Below are 26482 nucleotides of genomic sequence, written 5' to 3'. Positions count from 1 at the left end.
TGGAGACATTGAGTCACAGACATGCACAGCATAAAGACTGATAACAAGTAACATTTCAGCCAAAAGGCCTTCTTCTGAAATTAGACAACATAAACACACACATTCACACAAACACAACTCTTACACAAATGATCTCTGTCTCTGGCTGCCAAGGCCAGACTGTGAGCAACAATGTGCATAGCGAGAGAAGCAGTCGAGGTGATGAGGTTTAAGATGAGGCTGAGCCAAGGAGGGAAAGGACAGCAGGGTAGAAGTGCTGCTTCTGGAAGCATACACGGATGAGGTGAGCAGAGGTTAGGGCAGGTAGGTGCAATCACAAGGTTACACAGGGATTGGAGGTAGTGGGGGAGGGGAGTGGTAAAGAAATGAAGTAAAAATAGTGTGGTTGCACTGGTGGAATATAGCACTGTGTAGTGCTGGGGAATGGGATAAGTGGGTGAAGGGCTGTGACTGACAAATGTTGAGGCCAGGAGGGTTATGGGAACATAGGATATACTGCATGGAGAGTTCCCATGCATGCAATTCAGAAAAGCTGGTGTTGGTTGGAAGGGTCCAGCTGGCACAGGCTGTAGACTGAAATGACAAATGTTGTGATGGACAGCACATTCAGCAGTTGAGTTGTCTTGGGCATAGTTTGTTGGTGGCCATTAATGCAGCCAGATAGCTTGTTGGTTGCTATACCCATGTAAAATGCAGCACAGTGACTGCAGTTTAGCATGTAGACCACATGACTGCTTTCACAGGTAGCCCTGCCTTTGCTGGGGTAGGTGATGCTTGTGACTGGACTGAGAAGGTGGTGGCAGGAGGATGTAAGGAATAAATCTTGTATTTATGTCTATTACAGGGATATGAGCCATGAGGCAAGGGGATGGGAGTAAGTATTGTATAGGGATGGACGAGAATATTGTGTAGGTTCAGTCGGGGGCAGAATACAACTACTGGAAGGGTGGTAAGGATGCAGATAGAACATTCCTTATTTCAGGGCACAACAAGAGGTAGCTGAAACTCTGGCAGAATATGTGATCCAGTTGCTCTAGTCACGGGTGGTACTGAGTCATGAGGGGAATGTTCCTCTGAGGCCAAATGGTCGGACTTTGGGAGAGATAATGCATGAGAGATGTGTTTCTGTACACGGTTGGGAGAGTAATTAAAGCCTGTAAAGGCATCAGTGAGACCTTTGGTGTGTTTCAAGAGGACCTGCTTGCCACTGCAAATGTGACAGCCATGGGTGGCAGCAGTCAAAGTGGGGGTATTGCTGGTGGTTGGTAGGTTTGATGTGGGTGGAGGTACTGATGAAGCTGAGGTGGAGGTCAAAATGGAGGAAGGTGGCTTGTTGGGCTGAAGAGGACCAGGTGAAGTGAAAGGGAAAAAGGTGTTGAAATTCTGGAAGAATGTGTATAGGGTGTCCCCACACTCAGTCCAGATCACAATGTCATTAGTGAATCTGAGCCATTTGAGATGTGTATGATTCTGTTTGTTTAGGAAGGATTTTACACTTCATAGTATTTTGTAGAGAATAGCTATAAATGTCTGTTTCAAAAGAAAAAAAATGAATTTAATAATTGTCCCATTATTTGAACTTCTGTAACGAATTTTGTTTTGCTGTTTTAAAAATACATTCAGTATTCCATCTTGAGCAAAACACAATTGCTACTTGTTCACTATTTTGCATAGATACTTCAGTGCTGTACACCATCATCAATAAGTTTCACAGTACTTTATTTAGCTGCTGCTCATGATGCTGGCTGCCTTCTTCCTTGCAGCTCATCACTGAATACAGTCTGTTATCTGCAATTTTACTTCTAAATTGCTATTGTAATTGTGCTAATTTCTTTTAGGAATACAATAGATAAAGTTTTTTACATGAAAATATGCTTTTGTTGCTGGTTTTGCTATTGTTTTTAACACTATTTTATTGTGATTGACAATAAATGCTTTAGTTATATGAGTAATTGTGTTAATTTCTTGTAGGATGTAACAATAGATCAGGTTTTTTACATGAAAATATGCTTTTATTGCTGGTTTTGCTACTGCTTTTTAGCACTACTTTATTCTGATGGACAATAAATGCTTTAGTTATATGAGTACAAATATTTCAATGTTATAATGTAAAAGTTTTTAAAAATTAGAAAAGTATCATGTCGGTGATGTCTCAGGGTTGTTATTCTTCCTTGGTTTATTTTATGCAGATGTTCACCTGACAATGTTGCTCTTACTGATCTAAAAATAAAGTATTAAATTCAGCTGAAGCAGTCTATTAGTACCCAAAAAGATACGAAATGGGCTGCAACAACAGGGTACCACAGAGCAATGGCCTAGGACCTCTCTTGTTCCTTATTTATGTAAATTCTCTTGTTTTTGTATTTACGTAAGTGATGTTGAGATTCCAATCAATGGTACTCACATTACTGTTTGCTTATGTCAATAAATTTTGTTGTAACTGATATAAATAAAATATTACAAACACCTGCAACCAAGGTTTTAGAATGTATACAATACCTCCCCCCATGAACAATGGACCTTGCCGTTGGTGGGGAGGCTTGCGTGCCTCAGCGATACAGATAGCCGTACCGTAGGTACAACCACAACGGAGGGGTATCTGTTGAGAGGCCAGACAAACGTGTGCTTCCTGAAGAGGGGCAGCAGCCTTTTCAGTAGTTGCAGGAGCAACAGTCTGGATGATTGACTGATCTGGCCTCGTAACAATTACCAAAACGGCCTTGCTGTGCTGGTACTGCGAACGGCTGAAAGCAAGGGGAAACTACGGCCGTAATTTTTCCCGAGGGCATGCAGCTTTACTGTATGATTAAATGATGATGGCGTCCTCTTGGGTAAAATATTCCGGAGGTAAAATAGTCCCCCATTCGGATCTCCGGGTGGGGACTACTCAAGAGGATGTCGTTATCAGGAGAAAGAAAACTGGCGTTCTTCGGATCGGAGCGTGGAATGTCAGATTCCTTAATCGGGCAGGTAGGTTAGAAAATAAAAAGGGAAATGGATAGGTTGAAGTTAGATATAGTGGGAATTAGTGAAGTTCGGTGGCAGGAGGAACAAGACTTCTGGTCAGGTGACTACAGGGTCATAAACACAAAATCAAATAGGGGTAATGCAGGAGTAGGTTTAATAATGAATAGGAAAATAGGAATGCGGGTAAGCTACTACAAACAGCATAGTGAACGCATTATTGTGGCACAGATAGATACGAAGCCCACACCTACTACAGTAGTACAAGTTTATATGCCAACTAGCTCTGCAGATGACGAAGAAATTGAAGAAATATATGATCAAATAAAAGAAATTATTCAGATAGTGAAGGGAGATGAAAATTTAACAGTCATGGGTGACTGGAATTCGGTAGTAGGAAAAGGGAGAGAAGGAAACGTAGTTGGTGAATATGGACTGGAGCAAAGAAATGAAAGAGGAAGCCACCTGGTAGAATTTTGCACAGAGCACAACTTAATCATAGGTAACACTTGGTTCAAGAATCATAAAAGAAGGCTGTATACATGGAAGAAGCCTAGAGATACTAAAAGGTATCAGATAGATTATATAATGGTAAGACAGAGATTTTGGAACCAGGTTTTAAATTGTAAGACATTTCCAGGGGCAGATGTGGACTCTGACCATAATCTATTGGTTATGACCTGTAGATTAAAACTGCAAAAAGGTGGGAATTTAAGGAGATGGGACCTGGATAAACTAAAAGAACCAGAGGCTGTACAGAGTTTCAGGGAGAGAATAAGGGAGCAATTGACAGGAATGGGGGAAAGAAATACAGTAGAAGAAGAATGGGTAGCTTTGAGGGATGAAGTAGTGACGGCAGCAGAGGATCAAGTAGGTAAAAAGACAAGGGCTAGTAGAAATCCTTGGGTAACAGAAGAAATATTGAATTTAATTGATGAAAGGAGAAAATATAAAAATGCAGTAAATGAAGCAGGCAAAAAGGAATACAGACGTCTCAATAATGATATCGACAGGAAGTGCAAAATGGATAAGCAGGGATGGCTAGAGGACAAATGTAAGGGTGTAGAGGCTTATCTCACTAGGGGCAAGATAGATAATGCCTACAGGAAAATTAAAAAGACCTTTGGAGATAAGATAACCACTTGTATGAACATCAAGAGCTCATATGGAAACCCAGTTCTAAGGAAAGAAGAGAAAGTAGAAAGGTGGAAGGAGTATATAGAGGGTCTATACAAGGGCGATGTACTTGAGGACAATATTATGGAATTGGAAGAGGATGTAGATGAAGATGAAATGGGAGATACGATACTGCATGTAGAGTTTGACAGAGCACTGAAAGACCTGAGTTGAAACAAGGCCCCCGGAGTAGACAACATTCCATTGGAACTACTGATGGCCTCGGGAGAGCCAGTCCTGACAAAACTCTACCATCTGGTGAGCAAGATGTATGAGACAGGCGAAATACTTTCAGACTTCAAGCAGAATATAATAATTCCATTCCCAAAGAAAGCAGGTGTTGACAGATATGAAAATTACCGAACTATCAGTTTAATAAGTCACAGCTGCAAAATACTAACACGAATTCTTTACAGACGAATGGAAAAACTAGTAGAAGCCGACCTCGGGAGAAGATCAGTATGGCTTCCGTAGAAATGTTGGAACACGTGAGGCAATACTGACCCTACGACTTATCTTAGAAGAAAGATTAAGGAAAGGCAAACTTACGTTTCTAGCATTTTTAGACTTAGAGAAAGCTTTTGACAATGTTGACTGGAATACTCTCTTTCAAATTATGAGGGTGGCAGGGCTAAAATACAGGGATCGAAAGGCTATTTACAATTTGTACAGAAACCAGATGGTAGTTATAAGAGTCGAGGGACATGAAAGGGAAGCAGTGGTTGGGAAGGGAATGAGACAGTGTTGTAGTCTCTCCCTGATGTTATTCAATCTGTATATTGAGCAAGTAGTAGAGGAAACAAAAGAAAAATTTGCAGTAGGTATTAAAATCCATGGAGAAGAAATAAAAACTTTGAGGTTCGCCGATGACATCGTAATTCTGTCAGAGACAGCAAAGGACTTGGAAGAGCAGTTGAACGGAATGGATAGTGTCTTGAAAGGAGGATATAAAATGAACATCTACAAAAGCAAAACGAGGATAATGGACTGTAGTCGAATTAAGTCGGGTGATGCTGAAGGAATTAGATTAGGAAATGAGACACTTAAAGTAGTAAAGGAATTTTGCTACTTGGGGAGCAAAATAACTGATGATGGTCGAAGTAGAGAGGATATAAAATGTAGACTGGCAATGGCAAGGAAAGTGTTTCTGAAGAAGAGAAATTTGTTAACATCAAGTATAGATTTAAGTGTCAGGAAGTCATTTCTGAAAGTGTTTGTATGGAGTGTAGCCATGTATGGAAGTGAAACATGGACGATAAATAGTTTGGACAAGAAGAGAATAGAAGCTTTCGAAATGTGGTGCTACAGAAGAATGCTGAAGATTAAATGGGTAGATCACATAACTAATGAGGAAGTATTGAATAGGATTAGGGAGAAGAGAAGTTTGTGGCACAACTTGACCAGAAGAAGGGATCGGTTGGTAGGACATGTTATGAGGCATCAAGGGATCACCAATTTAGTATTGGAGGGCAGCATGGAGGGTAAAAATTGTAGAGGGAGACCAAGAGATGAATACAGTAAGCAGATACAGAAGGATGTAGGTTGCAGTAGGTACTGGGAGATGAAGAAGCTTGCACAGGATAGAGTAGCATGGAGAGCTGCATCAAACCAGTCTCAGGACTGAAGACCACAACAACAACAACAAATGTAAGCCTACCCCTGGACGCGTTGGGATCTAAGGGAATGAACATGCTGATTGATTGGAAAAGTTGGCTCTCATGATGGCAATTTTGGAAATGGGACTCCCGGAACTGGACCTTCAGTTGAATGTCTATAACTCAGTTTGGCCTGAACTCTTCAAACAAACTGAGGGCAATAAAGGACACCATGACCACATGTCAGTCTTCTCTTTGCACTTTTGCAGGGAATCCACCGTCCTTTGTTGGCTATCCATGGGTCACACTTGGCTGATCCCTGGCCACATTCTCCAACATTAAGACTCAGCTTACTGATGATGTGGTGTCTGCCTGACTTTGGCCCACATCCTACTACACTGCCAAACTTTTGGCTGCTTTGCAACAATATCTTCAAGTTTCTAGCATGCTGCCTGCTAGCAGACAACACCAAAGCAGCTGATTTGGTTTTTGTGTTTCACATGTGAAGGTGGTACTTGACTGTGTGAGGTGGGGCCTTTGGCCTCATTGGCCCCATGAGAGGCTGGGAGGGGCAGCATTTACCTGCCTAGCATAGGGGGCCTACGGTGGCTCTTGCTCGCTGGACCAGCCTGTCTCCTACCTTTCTCCTAATTCTTTTATATTACCCATTTTCCATGTTTTGTCTTTCCTAAAATTTTACAATCTTCCCAGAATTTGCCTTTTGTATCCTTCCTCTGGGCATTATTCCTGGTTCACTGCATATGGGACACAGTGTCTCCCAGCCAATGCCATACAAGTTGAGCTTAATTTAATAGTAGCAGTACTACTACTGCTGCCGCTGCCACTGATAATAATGACAGTGATAGTGGCAGATATAAAATATATCTACAGGTGTAATATTTTCTGGCATGGGGAATTTGAAGTGGGAGAAATTTAGGTCAATTTCACCAGCTAAGAGCATTAGGAAATGATGATATCTGTTTGGAATGAAGAATGTAATGTGGTAACAAGTATGTACAAAAGCAAAGATAGACATCACTGTTTCTTCAGTAAACATGTCATTAACTGTGTCTATTGAAGGTTGTGTCTATTGAAGGTGGAGAGATTACTCAGTCCTCTGATGTAATGAGGAAGGTCATTACAGAGTCAGGCTCTTGCAACTGGAAAGGACTTTGCTTTGCTGGAAAGCGGGTTTCTTCCATGTTGTTCACACAAGACCATTAATGTTAAGGAGAGGGATGAGGGACAGTGTATGTTGATAAGGCAGTAGAGGAGACAGAGTTATGGAAATCTCTGCACTTGTCTGTATGTAGCCAGGCTAGCTGTGCATAAGACAGTGAAATATGATCAAAGAGTCTAATGTGATATGTATTGAATACAGGTGTTTATCACCAGTCTGTGGTAACAACAAGCTTTCCTGAGTAACACCTTGTCATATATCACTGTAATTAACATCCAGAAATATGAGTGCTTGTACAAGTTTCTTTTTCCTGTCAAAAAGGAATAGCTTTTTATATTTCTGAAGGGCATGGAGAAATGATGGTGTCTTATTGGATACTGCAGTTATGTGCTCATCTCAGATTAGCTTTTCCTCTATTATTTATTACTCCAAGACTCTTCACTGAGGGAGAGAGGTTGATTTTTGTACCATTTATGATCAAATTTGGTAGGGATTTGCAATATATCAGGCTATAGTGCCCAGAATAACCAACTGGGACCACTTGCATTCTGGTCGGTTTGAGCCTTAATCCTGTATTCTGTGCTCACATTGATAGTGCATACATTGCCCTGTTGAATTGTTTTCTTCCCCTCCTCCAATTCAGGCTGCCTCTTAGTTTGTCATCTCCCCCCCCCCCCCCCCAAAAAAAAAAAAAAAAAATTCAGTTGTTACAAAAGACACCAATGGTGTAAGCTAGCTAATCCCTTATCCTTTGCAAGGTAATGAGCGAGATTCCCTTTTCACTAATCATCACCTTCACGACAGATGAGATAGACTTAAAATGTTTTGGTGCAGGGCCTCTGGCTTGCATTCACTATTTTAGTTTCTGTTTCATTTCTGGCATGAAAAACTAGACATCTTGTCTCCTTCATATGGTAAAAATTCCTTTTGCTCAGTACTCAACAAATGCATAAAAATTTCTCATAGTTAATTCTAATCATAAAATGTAATGTACAGTATCCTATTATATGTACACGCTACATTTTTATCAGTTTGGGACGCCTATCATGTAGATCAAGATTATGGTCATATTTAAACACACAATACATCATTGCTTAAAGAGTAATGTGACCAAAGGTATTCCACAGATGAACTGACAATTGACTTCATTTTCATTTCACTGTTGTCAATGCTATTCTGTGCATTCTGTGCATTATAACAGTGGTGTACACTAATCTACATTTTCAGACTAATGCATAAAAATACTTTATTTGACTGACCTGCTGCAGCTGCAGACTTGCTGCGAACAAACTCTGGTTCAAATTCTGAATCCTTTAAATATGGTTGAATAGCCTTTATAATTTCAGGGTGTATATTTTCTTTGTCATAATTTATAAGAGCGTCTAAGAAAGCATCCACTTTTGCCATCACAACCTGTAAGCAATATCAGCATAAGCATCGATGTTAGTTCAGAAATTATTTTACCAATACTGCTGAAGGCATACAAGTAGATTGTTAGTTAGGTTTAGTGACAAGAAATGACTGAATGCAACTTAGTAGCATAATTGCATAGGTGTGAAATGAAGCAGTTCCAGTGTATTATGGTATCACTACTAAACTGTAGCCTCTTCCAGATTGAAAAACAAAACAAATTCTTACTATTTCTGTGTTCCTCCTCCTGTACACTATGTTGGATATCTATGTTACTGATTACTTGTATTAGTGAAACAATCGAAAATCCAGGATGGAATGTAACAATTATGAGAAGGAACACTGCTACTCACCATATAGAGGATATGCTGAGTCACAAATAGGCAACACTAGACACATAGCATCACTGCTATATGGTGTGTAGCAATTTCCCTTCTCATAACGATTTCTTGTATTAGAATGTATAGACATTTTTCATTAATACAGCTTCATTTTTCAGAGGAATTGTGTGCAAAGATGTTTTTTAATATTATATGCACTTGTGCATTCCAATAAAATGATTTCACTTGCCATATATAGCAATATCCTATTCTTTAGTACTATCTATTTACTGTGAAGCAAACAGACTGTTTCTGTCATGGGTACAGTTTGATATTATCCTTAGCTAATAATTCATGTGCATGTTACAATTATTTTTCAATTTTAACTTTCCAAGCAATACTTTGTTTTCTGTACAGAACTTTCCCAGATAATTATACATTGGGCCATTGTACAGACTGCTGATTATTATGTTGGGCACTGTGATATTCTGTTTGCAGTTGTTGCCCATTTTAGCCCAGTATCAAGGCAATGTTCTTTTCAAGAAACTCTACTGAGCAAAGTTAGAGAACTGGCATTTGAAGCTGACTGCTGCCATTGCAGACCAATGGGATGCTGAATGATTTTACTGCTGACAACACGCATCACGCATAAGGGTCATGAAGGTATGATACGAGAAGTTTTCGCTCATACGGAGGTGTACTGACAGTCAATTTTCCCTTGCTCTATTTGTGAGTGGAACAGGAGAGAAAATGGCAAGTAGTGGTACAGGGAACTCTTCATCATCCACTGAAGAGTGGCTTGCATAGTATCTTCATAGATGTAGATGTAGACGTAAATGTAGATGTAGAAATATCTATGTGTTAGAGGATGAAAGTTTCTGTGGAAATATCTCCACAAGAACACAAAAGGCATGATGAACATAAACTTTGGACTCCAGCAACTAGAATCGCTTTTTGGTCAGAGGTACACTAAGAAAAGACCATGCCTCTATGGCCTTAATTAGCATGAAAAGTTTAGAAGGTGTTGCAATTTGTGAACAATATAAAAATTCACAGCAGATGCTAAGTAAGGATAATAACAAATTCAGTGTGTAGTAGCTTGGGCACCAGAATATTGTATTTTGCATATTGTCATTCTGATTTTAGTTATGGCATAACCATCTGAGGAACAAATAAGCAGAATATAGAAACTATCCTTAGCTACAAAAAAGGGGTGTACAAGTTATAAGAAAAAGTACCAAGAAAACTCACTGCACTGCATTGTTTAAATCTATGTGCAACTTGTCAGTTCCATGTGAATACATTTTACAAACAGTGATCCAGATAAGGAAAGACATCAACAAACACCCCTCATACAGCACAGGTGAGGATGGGAGTCTATGGAAAACAACAGAAGAAGGGACAAGCTAGAAGGGAATGCTACAGCATCAACAAACAGACAACCTGGACCTGGAATGAGCACTAGAGGGTAAAAGTAGTAGAGGTAGACTGAGACTATAATCTGTGTACAGGAAAAGACGGAGGACAGCATCATACCATTTGAAATAATTATGATTATTTAAGGAATGTGAGCTCTGGATCATTTGTGCCAAAATTACCTAGTCCTAACTGATTTCCCCCATCAACAGCATCAGTGAATTTCCTGTCAAACTATTCTTAATTGTTCCCTTAAATATAATTTTTTTTAGTTGATCTCAAAATCAGCAAACGTTATTTTCACAATTTATTACAGAGCTCATATACTCTCCAACTATTATGTTACAATTAAGGAATATATATGACCTGAATTTCTCAATGATGCTCAGCTTCCAGTTAATAGTCCAATGAAGCAAGAGTCCTGTACAAGTACTAGCCTTCTTATCATGTGTAAACTAACTATCCACATTACAGTTCATTTAGACAGGAGTGGATGGCCACCGTTCCATCATCATGTCTTTTTGACACTTATATACATTTTTTGAAGATATCACTGTAATCTAATTTTCAGTCATCAGATTTGGGACCGAGTATTTAGTGACACTGATTGATTTTGTGGAAGTTGTTCCAATTCAGGCATTATCCTGGAAATACTTCCATACTTAACTTATCAATGAAAACAATCAGTTTATAAAAATGTAACATAGTGTAATAGAATGTGATGTAATGTAATGCCATCAGTTGGTGAGTGGATTTTTTTATCTATCCAGTTACATTATATTCCATAGTTAATTGATATTTTCATCTCATTGGAACTTTGATGATGATCTTCACTTGTCTGTATGTTAGCAGTCGGTCAGCTGGTCTCAAAATTGTGTGAATTAAAAACACTTCAAGGTTCAGGACTGACTTAGCTACAAAAGTGGGCTGATTAACAAACTTGTACTAGGGTTGTTTGGTATGCATCAATAAATTGTACCACACACAGGTATGTGTTTTCAGTTGCCTGAGACTGCAGTCATGTGTGTGAGTTGTGTCTACATAAGTATGAGTGTCTGTGTGTGCATATGTGTGTCTAGTGTTGACAAAGGACTTAATGGCTGAAAGTTTTAATTGTGAGAGTCTTTTTGTTGTACCTATCTGTGACTCAGCATCTCCGCTATATAGTGAGTAGCAACATTCCTTCTCATAAAACTGTACGATGAGATGCATAAATTTGGCAAATAGTATCATTGTTGGCAAGCATGGTTCTTTTAGCAATTGTAAACAAAATGTGAAGCAAATTAAAAAATGTTCTTACAAAGAAGAAGAAGAAATGGGGAGAGAAATTTTTACCATTATTAAAAATATCCCATGCAGAGGTGGATTACTGGAAGTATGAAAACTAAGTTGGATAAAGTGTGTAAACATGGGTATAAAATTACTTAAGATTAAAACACTTTGGCCACCAGCTGACATCATCACAACAGAGATCAATGAAAAAATCCATGCTATCACAATGTAAGATGAATCTGTAAACATCTCAATCAGATGAGTACACAATATCCTGCACAAAATCTGGAAATAAAAAAGCTGAGTGTGAAGTTCAAGCTGCAGTTGCTGACTGTGGACCAAAATAGCACCGGAAGAATGTCTCATCACAATGACTTGCAACAGTTGCAATCTGCAAGATTTATACATCAATTTGTGATTATCGATTAAATCCAGATCTGTTATTAGACACGTAAGGAGTAAAACAGCCCAAACCTTGACAGAAGTTGGGAGTGTGTACCGAAAAAAGTAATGATTATTGGGGTTACTTTGCAATGAAAACCATTGACGCACAAAAAGTTGCTCTTTCACAAAGAAAAGCACCATTATACATTGCAGCAGTCATAGTAATTTGAGAATTTAGCTGCTTTGCTGACATTTTTAGTCATGTTTTAGCCATGGTATACATTGATTGACCAGTCATGTCATGCAGGTGCTGGGAGTAGTTTTCATTATTGTGCATGCCTGCTGCCTAGACTTCAATCAAGTAATCATAACAATACAGTTTTCAGTACCAGAAGAATACTGTTGTTGAAATACTGTGCAAAAAAATGAAATCAACAACTCAACTGAGCTCTTGAGCAAACCATAAAATAATTATACTGAGAAAACTGACAGATAAAAAGCTATTTCCAAGGCATTTAAAAGAAAATGGGAAGTCATGGCACTGAGCATATACTGCAGACATGGATAAAGACGAATAGTAGTGGGCTTTTGATTGGAGAAAAAGCCTTGTACTTGTTTTTTTATCACTTATATAAAATGACTCTTGTACAACAGTTGGCCACAAATTTGTTGAAGATTTTAGTTCATTGCTCCCCTTATTTCAGGACCAGGATTACAATCAGTTCCAAAAAGTATAAACATTGATTATTCTCTTTATCTTTTGTGGCAACTGGTGTACTGCAAAATAAACTGTGAGAGCCCAAACTACAGATATTTGAGTTTTCTCGTATGGGTGATGCTGGGTCCTTTACTTGACATCAGGAGACAAAATTCAAAGTACTGCTGACGAGACCCATGTAATTGTCGCAATGGAAATCACGCCACTTTCAGAGGTCTTAATTCCTTCCTCGGGAAGAAAGTTTTCTCTAGTGAGCCTTCCTTTTGATAAAATTAACTTTAACTTGACTCATTTATTGCAGCAATGTTACAGATAAAAACTAAAAGTAGAAACAAAAATAGCTGAGGAAACTAGTGTTTTTTGTGTTACAAACATATTCTTTAGTTTTTTTTAAAGCAACCTATAATTTCCAAGAAGTAAGATAAATAAGGTATCTTCTATGTTTAATTGATCATCCTTTCGGAATGCAAATCAATCACTGTTCATTTTTACTCTTGTTTTAATTTTGTGACATCTTGGAAGATGTTAAATGTTTTGTATACACTTCAGTTACCATATGTGGTAAGTTTTTAACTACAATTGAATGTCAGCAATTGCCCTGTTGAACGCTTCTGTTCCCTCCCCCTTACTCCAACCACCACAAATATGCTGTCCAAAAAAGTTCATTTTGAAGGTGTTAGTAAAGGCAGCTATCTAGTATGCATCTTCTTGAATTTGCTTAAACACAAAGTTTAAGATAAACTAATTTACTGCCCCTATGCAAAGCATGTTCCACCTCATATAATCTTCACTTCTCAGTAAATATTACTGTCCAGCCTCAAAAAGACTGAGAAGACAGATGGGGTATTGTTCATTTAAAAATGAAATAGAAAAAAACTGTGGAGATTAATGCAAGGACTAGGTAAATTCGTTATGACATTGGTGAGTAAGTAATGAACAGAAAACAATGCTATTCAAATTTGGAGTTAAAATCTGTGCAAACCTTTGCTGCCTTCCAGCTACGATCCTTTGGAATCTTTCCATTGGGAGCCAGGAGAACCATAACTGCTGCAGTAACATTTGTGACAGCTCCGGGTGGAGATCCAAATGACTTCAGTTCTGTAAGATTTGCCTGGAAGATAATACAAAATTATGCAGTATAGATCTCTTGCAATAAATACACAGCAGTATGAAAGCACACTCGTAAATTAATTAGTGTCGTAAATTACAGAATCACATGTGAATCACTCAAGTAATACTGGACACTAGAGCCATTACAGTTTTTTGAAAACAATGGTTAAATTTACCAATTTTGTGAACACTGAGACTTTTTTACATGTCAAGTGTGTTCAATGAGTCAAGATGGAGACATGGTATTATCAAATCACAGCTCTCTCTCTCCCTCCCTCTCTCTCTCTCTCTCTCTCTCTCTCTCTCTCTCTCTCTCTCTCTCTCCCTCTCTCTCTCTCTCTCTCTCTCTCTGTGTGTGTGTGTGTGTGTGTGTGTGTGTGAGAGAGAGAGAGAGAGTGTGTATTTAGCATTGATACACACAACTATGAGAAGTTAAAAAGTAGGAGGAGGTTGTAGGGCAGCACTAAATCATCCACTGCATTACATTCAGCTGGCTGTCAGGATTATAACTTCAGGTAGTGAGGAAATATTCTTCTGAAGAGATTAGGTCAAGGTCACAGGAATGATTTTCTCAAAGAAACAGGTTGTTACCTTGACTAATGCATGCAGCGAAGTCCTCTGCTGTGCAAGATGTCAGTTAGATAAATGAAGGAACTTCTTTACTTTATTTGTAGTTTGAAGGTATCCAAAAGTGGTGACACATGTCTCAAAGTGAACTGCCTCTGTTTCCCTTCCATTTCCCACACTGAAGTGCGGAAAAGGGGGAGGGGAGTGTACCTCATGGATGCTTTCGAATTAGTGCAATCCAAAAGTATTTATATACATGAAGATTGCTCTGGGTGTTTGTTTATCAGCATTGTTCTCAATCAGGATGCTTAGTGAAACTGCAATGCTTTTTTTGAGTGCAAAAACTAACTAAGATTCACAAAAGAACTCTTATTTTCCAGCAGCCACTAACTGTCATCAACAGCCACCACTCATCTCTAAAAGTAAATGCGTATGGCAACTGAACCACCACTTGAAGGGTAGCTTAGTGTCATTGATGAAGAATCATTCTTCACCACTACTACAGGCAATGCAGGGGAGTAAGCTACTATCCAACTGCCAATAGGATCTGTCCTGACCAAGGAGCAATGTTGGAGAGTGATAGCCATTCTATGAAAATTTTTGTGTACTTTCAAATCAGCAGTGGACAAGAGACAGCTGGTGGCCCTTGGTAAAACAGTATACAAAAACTGAGGGTTGTCTACCAATTACTCAGCACTCATATAGATTGTCACCAGCAGAACTACGGATAATCCAGGAGAAAGTGGAGAAGATATTGTAAGACAACATCATCAGACCTTCAGAGTCCTCTAATGTGGTCCTTATGAAGAAGGAGAACAGCACATGGTATTTCTGTGTCAACTACTGATGACTGAACAAGATCACGAAGAAAGATGCTATCTGTTGACAAACACTGAAGACACTCTAGATTGCTTGAAAAGAACAAAGCACTTCTCAGCTATGGACATGAAGAAAAGCTACTAGGAAATTGAAGTTGGCTAGGCTGACCAGGAAAGTACTGCCATCATAACTCTACTTCATCATCACTAACTGTAATGTTTGGTCTCTCACTGCTCTCATTTCTGCTACTTCTCATTACGTTGATCTTTCTTCTGTTTACTCTCAGTCCATATTTTGTTCTCATTAGGCTGTTCATTCCATTCAATGCATTGAGAAGTTTCCCACAAGAAGATCAGCTTCAAAGAGTTGGTCTTCCTGTTGTTGCTGTAGAAAACATGAAGTCCTGGTGTAACAAACACTGGACAAGTGGGTAGTAATGTTCACATTAATTTGTGCCACATGCAGTTTTGAGTTTCTATCTTGTTTATTTTGAGCTAGAACTATACAAAACTGGCACAGTATCTGCCTTTTAAATTGATTATATGTTTCCTAAACTAATCAGTACAGGCGCTGCGGCAATACTTTAAGCAAAACTGGGCGTACAACAATGGTTCCACATGGGGCTTATATACATTTTGCTACAATGGTAGTGATTATTAAAATCAGAAAATTAAAGAATTACACTAAATTTTGACAGGTAAAAGTATGTTAAATAACACTGAATACATCATAAAAGAAAATGACATTACATAATATATTAATTTAGTTACAGAACAGTCTCATTCACAATGAAAATAGTTTGGGTTGCCACAAGTTTCCCCAAGTGAAATTCCCTGATATTTCCCTGATTTCCAAACAAGTTTTACCATTATCCCTGATAAATTTTGAGACCTCAAGGGCAAATTAAAATTTAAGTTGACAACGTGTCTTTGCAGCTATGGTACAAAAAACAATAATGCAAATGAGGTGATATCTAAATAAAACTTATAAGTAGATGGCATTCCCCAATGTTCCCCAATGTGAGGAGCCAATGACACCATCCACAGAAGTATCCTCCACAATACATTACAAGAATTTAGTATACCCAGTAAAATTATTAGGATGATACAACTGTGCATGGATGGCTCCCAGGCAGCAGTGAAGTTCGGAGAATCCATGTCCACCACCTTTCCAATTAAAACAGGCTTACGACAGGGAGACGCTCTTTCATGTGTCCTCTTCAACCTTGCATTAGAGAAAGAGGATTGGGAGAGTAATTTACATCTATATATTGGTCTCCAATTTGAGCACAGTGAAGTAAAACTCCTGGCTTATGCAGATGATACAGTGTTGCTGAGTGAAACTGAAGAAGAACTGAAAGACATGTACAGATATCTCAGGCACAGTGCCAGCAAAATTGGACTTTTGATTAGCCAAGAGAAAACCAAATATACGGAAATAGGTAGAGTCATAAACCCAAATCCTTACTTTGAAATTAACCAACATTCTAAATCCAGAAAAGTTCTCCAGTTTAAATACCTTGGATCACGTTCCAACAACAAAAATATCATAACAATGGATATAAATGAAAGAATAGCCTCAGGGTCAAGATGTCTGTACTCACTAAGCAACCCACTCAAAAGTAAAGCTTTGTAAATCACCACAAAGATGAAGATATACAACACTATTATCTGCCCCATAGTACTACACAGTTCAGAAAGATGGACGCTTACAAAGAATGAAAGAGAAAAACTGGATGTTCTCGAGAGAAAAGTAATGAGAAAAATCTGGGGACCTGTGTTGGAGAATGGCACATGGAGAATTCAAAAGGACAATGAAATTTATCAGTTAATTAAGCAACCCACTATCATCCAGAAATTAAAAAGTAGGAGACTGCAATGGGCTGGACATGTGGCCAGAATGAAAAACAACAGAACCACCAAGAAAGCATTTGAAGGAACTCTCCAGGCAACAATACCATTGGGCCAACCTTGTACAAGGTGGAAAGATGACACAGAGAAGGACATCGCAGCATTAGAAATTTCCGCAGGGTGGAGAGAGGCTGCGAGAGATAGAAGGCAGTGAAAGCAGATCGTTGATGCAGCACGTGGTCTACAGGACCTGTGATCGCTGAGTAGATAGATGGATAATGTGAGGAAAATATTAAGTACTAACACCAATGTCTTTTGTAATGAACCGTTTTCAGGTGAAGAAAGCAAGCCAATTGGTATATGTGTGTCATTAAGGCCACTGATGTTATTTTATTTCAACAAAACAAACATTTTGTGACAAAAATATGCATTTCCTTGGAGTCACAAGACAGATTTAAAATACCTTTACTGATTTCAGAAATAATCTCAGAAAAAAGTAGGCCTCTTGAAAGAAGTTTATCAGGTGAGGAAGAATTGTGTACACCAACACTGTAATTGACTGCCAATAAAATGCTGGTTCTACTATGTTCATTATTGTCAGTTGTTACCCACTGTGTTATATCTGTTATTTTACTGGCATTATGTGATTTCTTATTTCAAGAAATATATGAGTACATAGCTTACAAACTGCCAGCAACTAACACAATTTTCTTCTTCTTATCGTCCATATTTTCTAACATATAAACCACTGTCGAAGTGCCAGAATGTACTAGGTCAAATAAAATGTCCATAAAACACCACACTGTACAATGTACTTGTGGTGAGACAGTCACGATTCCTAAAATCCATTGCCCATGGCCTCCGGCCTAGTGAGGAGCACCGCAGTCCTGGGTCCATGGATAAAGTATGAAAATCCAATGCCTTATGGCGTACACAAACAGACCAAATGGTTTCAAACTGGCAGGCCCGATCCATTACAGACTGCAGAAATCTAAACTTGAAGCCAGCTATTCACAAGCCACATCCCAGCATGTTGATGAAATGAGACCATAGTGATCAATCCAGGCAACAGACAACTTGTTCAAATACTCAGAGGACCAATAATAATGAGGATAGGTAACAACTCACCATAAAGATGATTGCTGAACCACAGACAGGCAAGTAGAAAAGACTACCACACTCTCACATCCAAATTTTCAGCCATAGCTTTTGTTAGGAAATGAGAGCACATACACGTTCACACAACTCATGCACATATGACTGCCATCTTCAGCCACCGCCTTTATAGTCTCTGATAATTAGATCCAAGCAAACCACTCTCATTGGCAGCTGCCAGGGTACCAGCAAGAAGTAGTGGCAACACTGACTGCAAGCCAAGGGGAGTAGTAGTAGTAATAACAGAGTAGGGAGCGGCACACATAATCAGCTGCACCCAGCCAGTGACAATGCATGACACCTCAGTAAGCAAACCATTTCATCTACTGATGCAAAAACGAGATTATTCCAGTGTTTTTTTCTTTTTTTCCCCAAATTTCCCTGATGCATTTGAAATTCCCGGACTTCCAGAACCTGTGGAAACCCTGGATATGTAAATGTAACAATACATACTACATCTTAGTGGATTGTTCATAAAATATAGAACATAAATTCTTCCCAGAATGCTTCCTAGCTTTAATAAAAATACACTTCATTTCAGTAAAACAACCTTTTTGAAATTGAGTCTGGCAGACAGGATAATGCTTTGCAATTAAATAGTTATGCTTGTATTTTAATCAGATTATGTTCTGTGTTTTTTTTAATATATTAGTTTTAAACTATTTATCATTGATAATGAATATAACTGAATTTCACTGATTTTAATTATCTTCAAATCAGTTTTGTTTTAAAAGTGTTATCAACAATAATGGTAGCACGATTTTAGCAATATTAAGAGAAAATAAATAGTTTTAGACATTTGTACCAGTTAAGTGTCTACAGTTTCCAAAATATAGTATTACTCATATTGTCCATATTTGATCATGCTTAGGATTGTTATTTAAATGCTGTTACCTTGTCAACTAATTAATGTGAGTGAGAAACAGTTGGTAACAAACTTGTTAAAGAATTGGTAAAATCCTAGCCGTTACGTTTCAACCTTCCGTAGTTATTCTTCACTGTCACTGAGGATAGCAATGTCATCAGCAAATCTTCATCATTGGTATCCTTTCATCTTGAGATTTAATCCTGTTCTTGAACCTTTATTTTATTCCAGTCATTACTTCTTTGGCCTACAGATTGAACAGTAAGGGTGAAAGATGACATCTCTGTCTCACAGTCTTTTTAATCTGAACACTTTGTTCTTGGTTTCCCAAGCTTATTGTTCTCTCTTAGTTCTTATACATATCATATATTACCCATCCTCCCATGTAGCTTATTCCTATTCTTCTCAGAATTATGAACAACTTTGCAACATTTTACATTGTTGGACGCTTTTTCCAGCTGAATAGAAACTATGAATGTGTCTTGGTTTTCCTTCAGTCTTGCTTCCATTGTCAACTGCAACATCAGACCTGTCTTTCTGGTGCCTTTACGCTTCCTAAAGCCAAGCTGATTTCTATCTAACATGTCCTCAATTTTCTTTTCCATTCTTTTGTGTGTTATTTTTCTCAGCAACTTGTATGTAAGAGTTGTTAAGCTGATTGTGCAATAATTCTCACAATTGTTGACTCTTGCTATCTTCAGAATTATGTGTATGACATTTTTCTGAAAGTCTGATGGTATTTAGCCAGTCTTGTAAGTTCCACAAGCCAACATGAACAGTTTATTGTTGCCACTTCCCCCAATGATTTTAAAAATTCCAGTGGAATGTTGTCTACGCCTTCTGGATTGTTTGATCTTTAGAGCTCTTTTAAATTATTAGAGTCAGAATTTAAAAGAGCTCTAAAGATCAAACAATCCAGTATTAACTGGATCCCATATCTCTTCAGTATTGACTTCTGTTTTTTCTCCTATCACATCATCAGGTAAGTCATTCTCTCATAGAGGCCTTCGATGTACTCTTTCCACCTATCTGCTTTCTCCTCGGTGTTTAACAATAGAATTCTCATTGCTATCTTAATGTTATTGCTCCTGCTTTTAATTTCACTGAAGGTTGTTATGAGTCTTCCATATACTGAACCAGTTCTTGTGACAATCATTTCTTTTTCAATTTCTTCACATTTCTCCTGCAGCCATTTCACTTAATTTCTTTCCACTTCCTATTTATTGCATTCCCAAATGACTTTTATTTCTGTAATCTTGTATTTTCCTAAACATTTTTGTACTTCCTTCTTTCATTGATCAATTGAAGTATTTCTTCTGTTACCAATGGTTTCTTCACAGTTATCTTCTTGTCTTTAAGTTTTCCTTTGCAACTTCTGTGACTGCCCTTTTTAGAGATTTCCATTCCTCTTAAACTGCCTACTGAGCTGTTCATTGTAAAAATATCTGCAGCCTCATGAAACTTAAGCATCTTTCTTCATTTCTTAGTATTTTGTATCCCACTTCTTAGTACACTGTTTTTTCCTGACTAGTCCCAAAACTTCAGTTTACTCTTCATCATTAAATTGTGATCTGATCCTGGGTATGCCTTGCTATCCAATATCTGATTTTGGAGTCTCTGCCTGACCATGATGTAATCTAACTGGAATCTTCCCATATCTCCTGGCCTTTTCCAAGTATACCATCTCCTCCTGTTATTCCTGAACAGAGTATTCACTATTACTAGCTGAAAGTTATTGCAGAACTCAGTCTTTCTCCTCTCTCATTCCCACTACCAAGCCTATAGTCCCCTGTAGTCCTTTCTTCTATTCCTTCCCCTACAATCAATCTCCCAAGACTATTAGATTTTCATCTCCCTTTATAGACTGAATTACTCATTCAGTATCCTCATATGCTTTCCCTATCTCTTCACTTCTGCTTGCAATGTTGGCATGTATTCGAGAACAATTATTATCAGTGTTCATTTGCTGTTGAAGCTGATGAGAACAACCCTGGCACTGGACTGTTCACAGTAACTCACTCTCTGCCCTACCTTCCTACTCATAATGAATACTACTTCTGTTAAACCATTTTCTGTTGCTGCTGATATTACCATATACTCATCTGACCAGAAATCCTTATCTTCTTTCCATTTTACTTCACTGACACCTGCTATACCTGGATTGAGTCTTAGTAGTTCTCTTTTCAGATTTTCTAGCTTGCCTACCAGTTCAAACTTCTAACATGCCATTCCTCAACTCTTAGAATATTATACTTTTGTTGGTTACTCAATCTCTTTCTCATGGTCAACTCCCATAGGCAGCCCCTCCTGGAGTTCCAAGTGAGGGACTAGTCTGGAATCTTTTGCCACCAGTTTCCCACCCCTAGTGAAAGAGAGTGCCCTGAACCTCTTACTGCTCCTCTGTCCTTCTGACAGGGCCTCTGACAGAACGAGAGTGGCTTCTTATGCCAGAAGTCTTCAATTACCATTGTTGATGATTTTTATTCAAAATCTAAGCAGTGGTAGGGTTGGAACACAGGCCGGAGAATGTTTTGATTATTAGCCAATTACACTGCCCCTAAACCATGGATGGAAGACGTGTTAAATCTGCTCATGTGGTGGGCCAAGCAATAGGTCTTCCTCTTCCTATCCATTTCCCTGGAAGTTCCTCATTCAGATGGTTACGAATGGTTAAAGATGAATGTGGAAGAGCTCCATCCTGTTAAAACCACATAGTTAAATGATATTGCAAAGGCACTTCCTCCAGCAGCAGTGGCAGTTCCTGACACAGAAAGCGCAGGTAGCATGTGCCTGTCAAATGACCCTCAAAGAAATATGGTCCAATAAGACAATCACCCAAGATTCGACACCAAACATTCATTCCCCATTGTACATAATAGGTTGACCATCGCATGCAGTGAGGATTGTCAGTACTCCAGTAGCACATGTTGTGGCAACTGATGGTACCATTACTGTGAAGCCACTAACAGAAATTCATTCAAGCTTCAAAACACCACCCATGGAGCTCTTACTGTAATGTGGATGGCATGGTTGATAATTATGTGAATGCAATATTTGCCATATGGACGACTGGCTGGTGTTCAACTGTTGTGCAATGGCCCTTGTACTCATGTGTGAATTGATTTGAGCTGTATCCATCATTTTCACCAGATGTTACAGTCCTCTCTCAGACAGATGGTACTTTTGACTGACACCTGTTTTCTTTACACTTCTTTCAACACTGTGGAATGTCTTCGCAGTCATGTGTCATCTGTCTCATTATGTTCCTGATACAGGCACAGTGCCTTGAACACATTTTTTCTTGCTTCCCCATAAATAAGGACCATGTCAATGTATTCCTCTGTGGAAAACATGACAACTGACAGCAAAGACGTTATTCACGACTTATGCCAGTACAGTATACACAGGGCACAATATCAATAACAGCATTGTTTTCTTGTTTGGATGTGGTAAACACTGGCCTGTGCACAGTGTGGCTTGAGAATACAGTTGTGTGTGTCAGTTGTGTTTGCTTGGGTGTGTGTGTGCATGTCTATTGTTGACAAAGGCCATTGGCCAAAAGCCTTAAGTGTGAAAATCTTTTTGTTGTGCCTATCTGCGACTCAGCATCTCCGCTTCTCATAATATTGGTACTGCCATTTTTTTTTTTTTTACACATCATACAAATGCAAAAACTTTTGAGCAATGCAGGACTCAAACCACTGATAACATGTCTCATTCATTACTTGGCTAACGCCTAACCACGTCACCATACTAGACTGTCAGGAACATGCTTGTATTACAAATAGGTCAGAGTACAAACTCCATCAGATCATTGTCTAACACATTATTTACTTCACTGTTACCTTGTATTAAACATTAATTTAACTCTTTGTTAAATCCGGTGACTAGGAACAACATACTAACATAGTTACAAGGTAGATAAATAATTTAAAGGACTGAGGTTTTGCGAATGGACTATACTACCTGTCAGGTGTGTTCACCATTGTTTACAAGATGAGCTTACTGGACACTACTACCACACAATATGCCAGCAAGGGGATACTGACCTTTTGACAACTTCACACATTTGATGTGCAGCATCCAACAATTTTGGTAGGTGCAACTGAATAAACATGAGGTGTTGACCTCCTTCCAGTACTCCATTTAATGCTCTATTCCCAAGCATCACAATATATGTGATTAAAATTTACTATAACATAAAAGGCAGTAACAATATTATGAGAAGTGGAGATGCTGAGTCACAGATAGGCACAACAAAAAGATTTTCACACTTAAGGCTTTTGGCCAATGGCCTTTGTCAACAATAGACATGCACACACACACACACCCAAGCAAACACAACTGACACACACAACTGTATTCTCAAGCCACACTGTGAGCAGCAGCACCAGTGCATCATGGGAGTGGTGACTGGGCGGGAGAAAAGAGGAGGCTGGGTTGAGGAGGGGGAGGGACAGTAGGGTGGGGATGGCAGACAGTGAAGTGCTGCAAGTTGGGTGACAGGCATGGCAGAGGTGTGGACAGGGTGGGTGGGGGTGGGGGGTGTTGGGCATTAGCGGAAAAGGAGTGAAACAGATACAGAAAAACCTTGCCACAGTGACCCCATTACAGTAATCCAGCAAGATCTCTAGTCACTACTCACATCCTTTAGTCCATCCCATAACCTCTCCCTGGAGTCCATCTTTCTGCTGACCCCTACCCTCCCTGCACTCCTACCTTCTAAATGCTTCCTAAAGTCCATAAACCTAACCACCCAGGACAACCCACTGTGGCTGGTTACTGTGCCCCAACTGAGAGAATCTCTGCTCTCGTAGACCAACATCTTCTACATATTACCTGGAACCTACCCTCCTATGTAAAAGATACCAGCCACTTCCTCCACTGACTCTCCACATTTCCTGTCCCTTTATCACACAGCACCCTGATCGTCACTATCGATGCCACCACCCTGTACCCTAACATTCCTAATGCCCGTGGCCTTACTGCTATTGAGCATTACCTTTCCCAGCACCCGACAGATTCCATACCAACAACCTCCTCCCTATTCACCAAGACCAACTATATCCTCACCCACAATTACTTGTCCTTTGAAGGTATTACCGACAAACAAATCCAGGGTACGGTTATGAGCACCCGCATGGCACCATACTATGCCAACATATTCATGGGGCATCTACAGGAATCCTTCCTAAACACCCAGAATCTTAAGCCCCTCATCTGGTTCAGATTCAATGACGACTTTTTTTCTGGATCAAAGGTGAGGACACCCTATCCACATTCCTTCAGAACCTCAACAACTTCTCACCCATTTGCTTCACCTGGTGCTACGCAACCCTACAAGCCAACTTCCTAGATGTTGACCTCCAGCTCGAAGAAGACTACATCAGTACCTCCATCCATATCTAACCTACTAACCACCAGCAATACCTCCGCTTTGACAGCTGCCACCCATTCCATATCAAGATGTCCCTTTCATACAGCCTAGCCACCCATGGTCATCACATATGCAGTGATGAGCAGTCCTTCTCTAAATATACCGAGGGTCTCACTGAAACCTTAACTGACCATAATTATCCTCCCAACCTTGTACAAAAACATATCCCCTGTGCCTTATCTTTCCAGTCTCCTACCAGCTCCCACATCCCCACTGTCTGGCCACAGAGGAGCATTCCCCTCGTAACTCATTACCACCCAGGACTAGAGCAACAGAATTACATTCTCCGCCTGGGTTTCAATTACCTCTCGTCATGTCCTGAAATGAGAAATGTCCTGGCCACTATCCTTCCCACCCCTCCCACAGTGGTAGTCCGCCATCCATCGAAGGTACACAATATGCTCGCCCATCCTTACACAACCCCTGCTCCCAATCCCTCACCTAATGGCTATTACCCCTGTAAGATACCTACCCCATACATCCTCCCACCACCACCTACTTCAGTCTGGCCAATAATGTCACCATCCTATACCTGTGAAACCAGTCATGTGGTCTACAAGTGAATCTGCAACCTCTGTGCTGCATTCTATGCAGGCATGACAACCAAAAAGCTGTATGTCCAAATGAATGGCCACTGACAAACTGTGGCCAAGAAACAAGTGGACCACCCTGTTGCTGAACACACTGCCAAACATGATATCCTTCATCTCAATGACTGCTCCGCAGCCTGTGCCATATGGATCCTTCCCACCAACACCAGCTTTTCTGAACTGTGCAGGTGGGAACTTTCCCTGCAATACATAATACATTCTTGTAACCCTCTTGGCCTCAATCTTCATTAGTCGCTGTCTTCACCCATCCAGCCCCTTCCCTTCTCCCATTCCACCACTACACAGGCAGCATTCCACCACCACACCCAATCTTTTTATTTTATTTTATTTATTTCTCTCTATTTCCCTCCTTTTCCGCTATCCCCCCCCCCCCCCCCCCCCCCCCACTTCTCCTCTGCCCGCCACCCATGCTGCAGCACTTCACTGTCCATCATCCCCACCATACTATCCCTCCCCCTCCACACCGCAGCCTCCCCCTTTTCTCCTACCCAGTCACCACTCCCATCATGCACTGGTGCTGCTGCTCGCAGTGTGGTTTCAGTTGCCTGAGACTGCAGTTGTGTGTGTGAGTTGTATTTGCTTGGGTGTGTGTCTATTGTTGACAAAGGCCATTGGCCAACAGCTGTAAGTGTGAAAATCTTTTTGTTGTGCCTATTTGTGACTCAGCATCTCCACTAAATGATGAGTAGCAACTTTGCATCTCATAATATTGTTACATTCCAAGGTGGATTTTTCATTGTTTGATAAAAGCCAGTGATACATTTGGGATAGGGTTTCATTCACTAAAGAGACTATTCTTTACTTTACTGGTGGAAAAGTGCTGTTACTCTAGTGAAGAATTTACTGAGGACTGTTCCCCAATTTGAACAACAAAATTATATTTTATTTTATTTTTTGTAACAGTTCTGAAAACTGAAATTAGCTGTTCCCCAGAAATACGTGTAAAATAATGTAAATTTTTGTATTTCCCCTAAAAATGTTTTTATGGTAAGACTTGACATGTCTCCTAACCATCAAATCAAATGATTTGAATATTGTATTGAGCAAGATGAATAAATCACATTTTCTACTCTTGATAATTCACTAACTTGACCTGCATGCTACCCTGCAATCCTTGAGATTCGTGAGTATCCTCAAGTGCCACAAATGCATAAATGATGGGGCAGGGGCACTAGTGAACTTGATATGTAACAACACTTACTGGTGTGCTGCAAGTTTCTCTTGCTTAGTAAGAAAATGTTGTGGACAATGCTCAGGAAATCAATATTTTGTATACTCTGAAGAGAGTTAGAGAATTCATCCACTACAAATATTTTCACCATGTCTCAAGAACATTATTTCTATATTTTGGTCTTGAAGATGCTAAACCATTGCTACCTCATTTCATTTTTATCACATTATAATTCCTTATTCTTGATGTCATCTTTATTTTTCACACATTGATATGTTCAGTTCTGTTGTTGTTCTTCATTAACTACTGTTGAGACGTCACAGAAATTGCACATTAAAACATATTTTTTTGCTTTATGTTTCAATAGTGTTAAAGCAAAGAGCTCTAATTGTACAAGGAAATGGCTATAGCAACACAGTGGTGTAAAAATATCATCACTTATGTCTTATAGAATTCTTAACA

At 39.3% G+C, this 26482-nt stretch overlaps 1 protein-coding gene across 1 annotated transcript in view; it reads right to left on the bottom strand.

Annotated features, from left to right (window-relative positions):
* Positions 1–26482, bottom strand: part of LOC126355394 (dynein beta chain, ciliary) — a 677699-nt gene that overhangs the window by 161792 nt on the left and 489425 nt on the right. The window contains exons 58-59 of the mRNA XM_050005692.1: positions 13418–13546; positions 8175–8328 (exon numbers count right to left, since the gene is read on the bottom strand). Of these exons, the coding sequence (XP_049861649.1) occupies positions 8175–8328; positions 13418–13546 (283 nt within the window). The remainder of the gene's footprint in view (positions 1–8174; positions 8329–13417; positions 13547–26482) is intronic.

Source organism: Schistocerca gregaria, chromosome 3, assembly GCF_023897955.1.
Source record: "Schistocerca gregaria isolate iqSchGreg1 chromosome 3, iqSchGreg1.2, whole genome shotgun sequence".
NCBI lineage: Eukaryota > Metazoa > Arthropoda > Insecta > Orthoptera > Acrididae > Schistocerca > Schistocerca gregaria.
The sequence above is the reverse complement of the archived record's forward strand: the minus strand, read 5'-3'. Positions and strand labels throughout refer to the sequence as shown.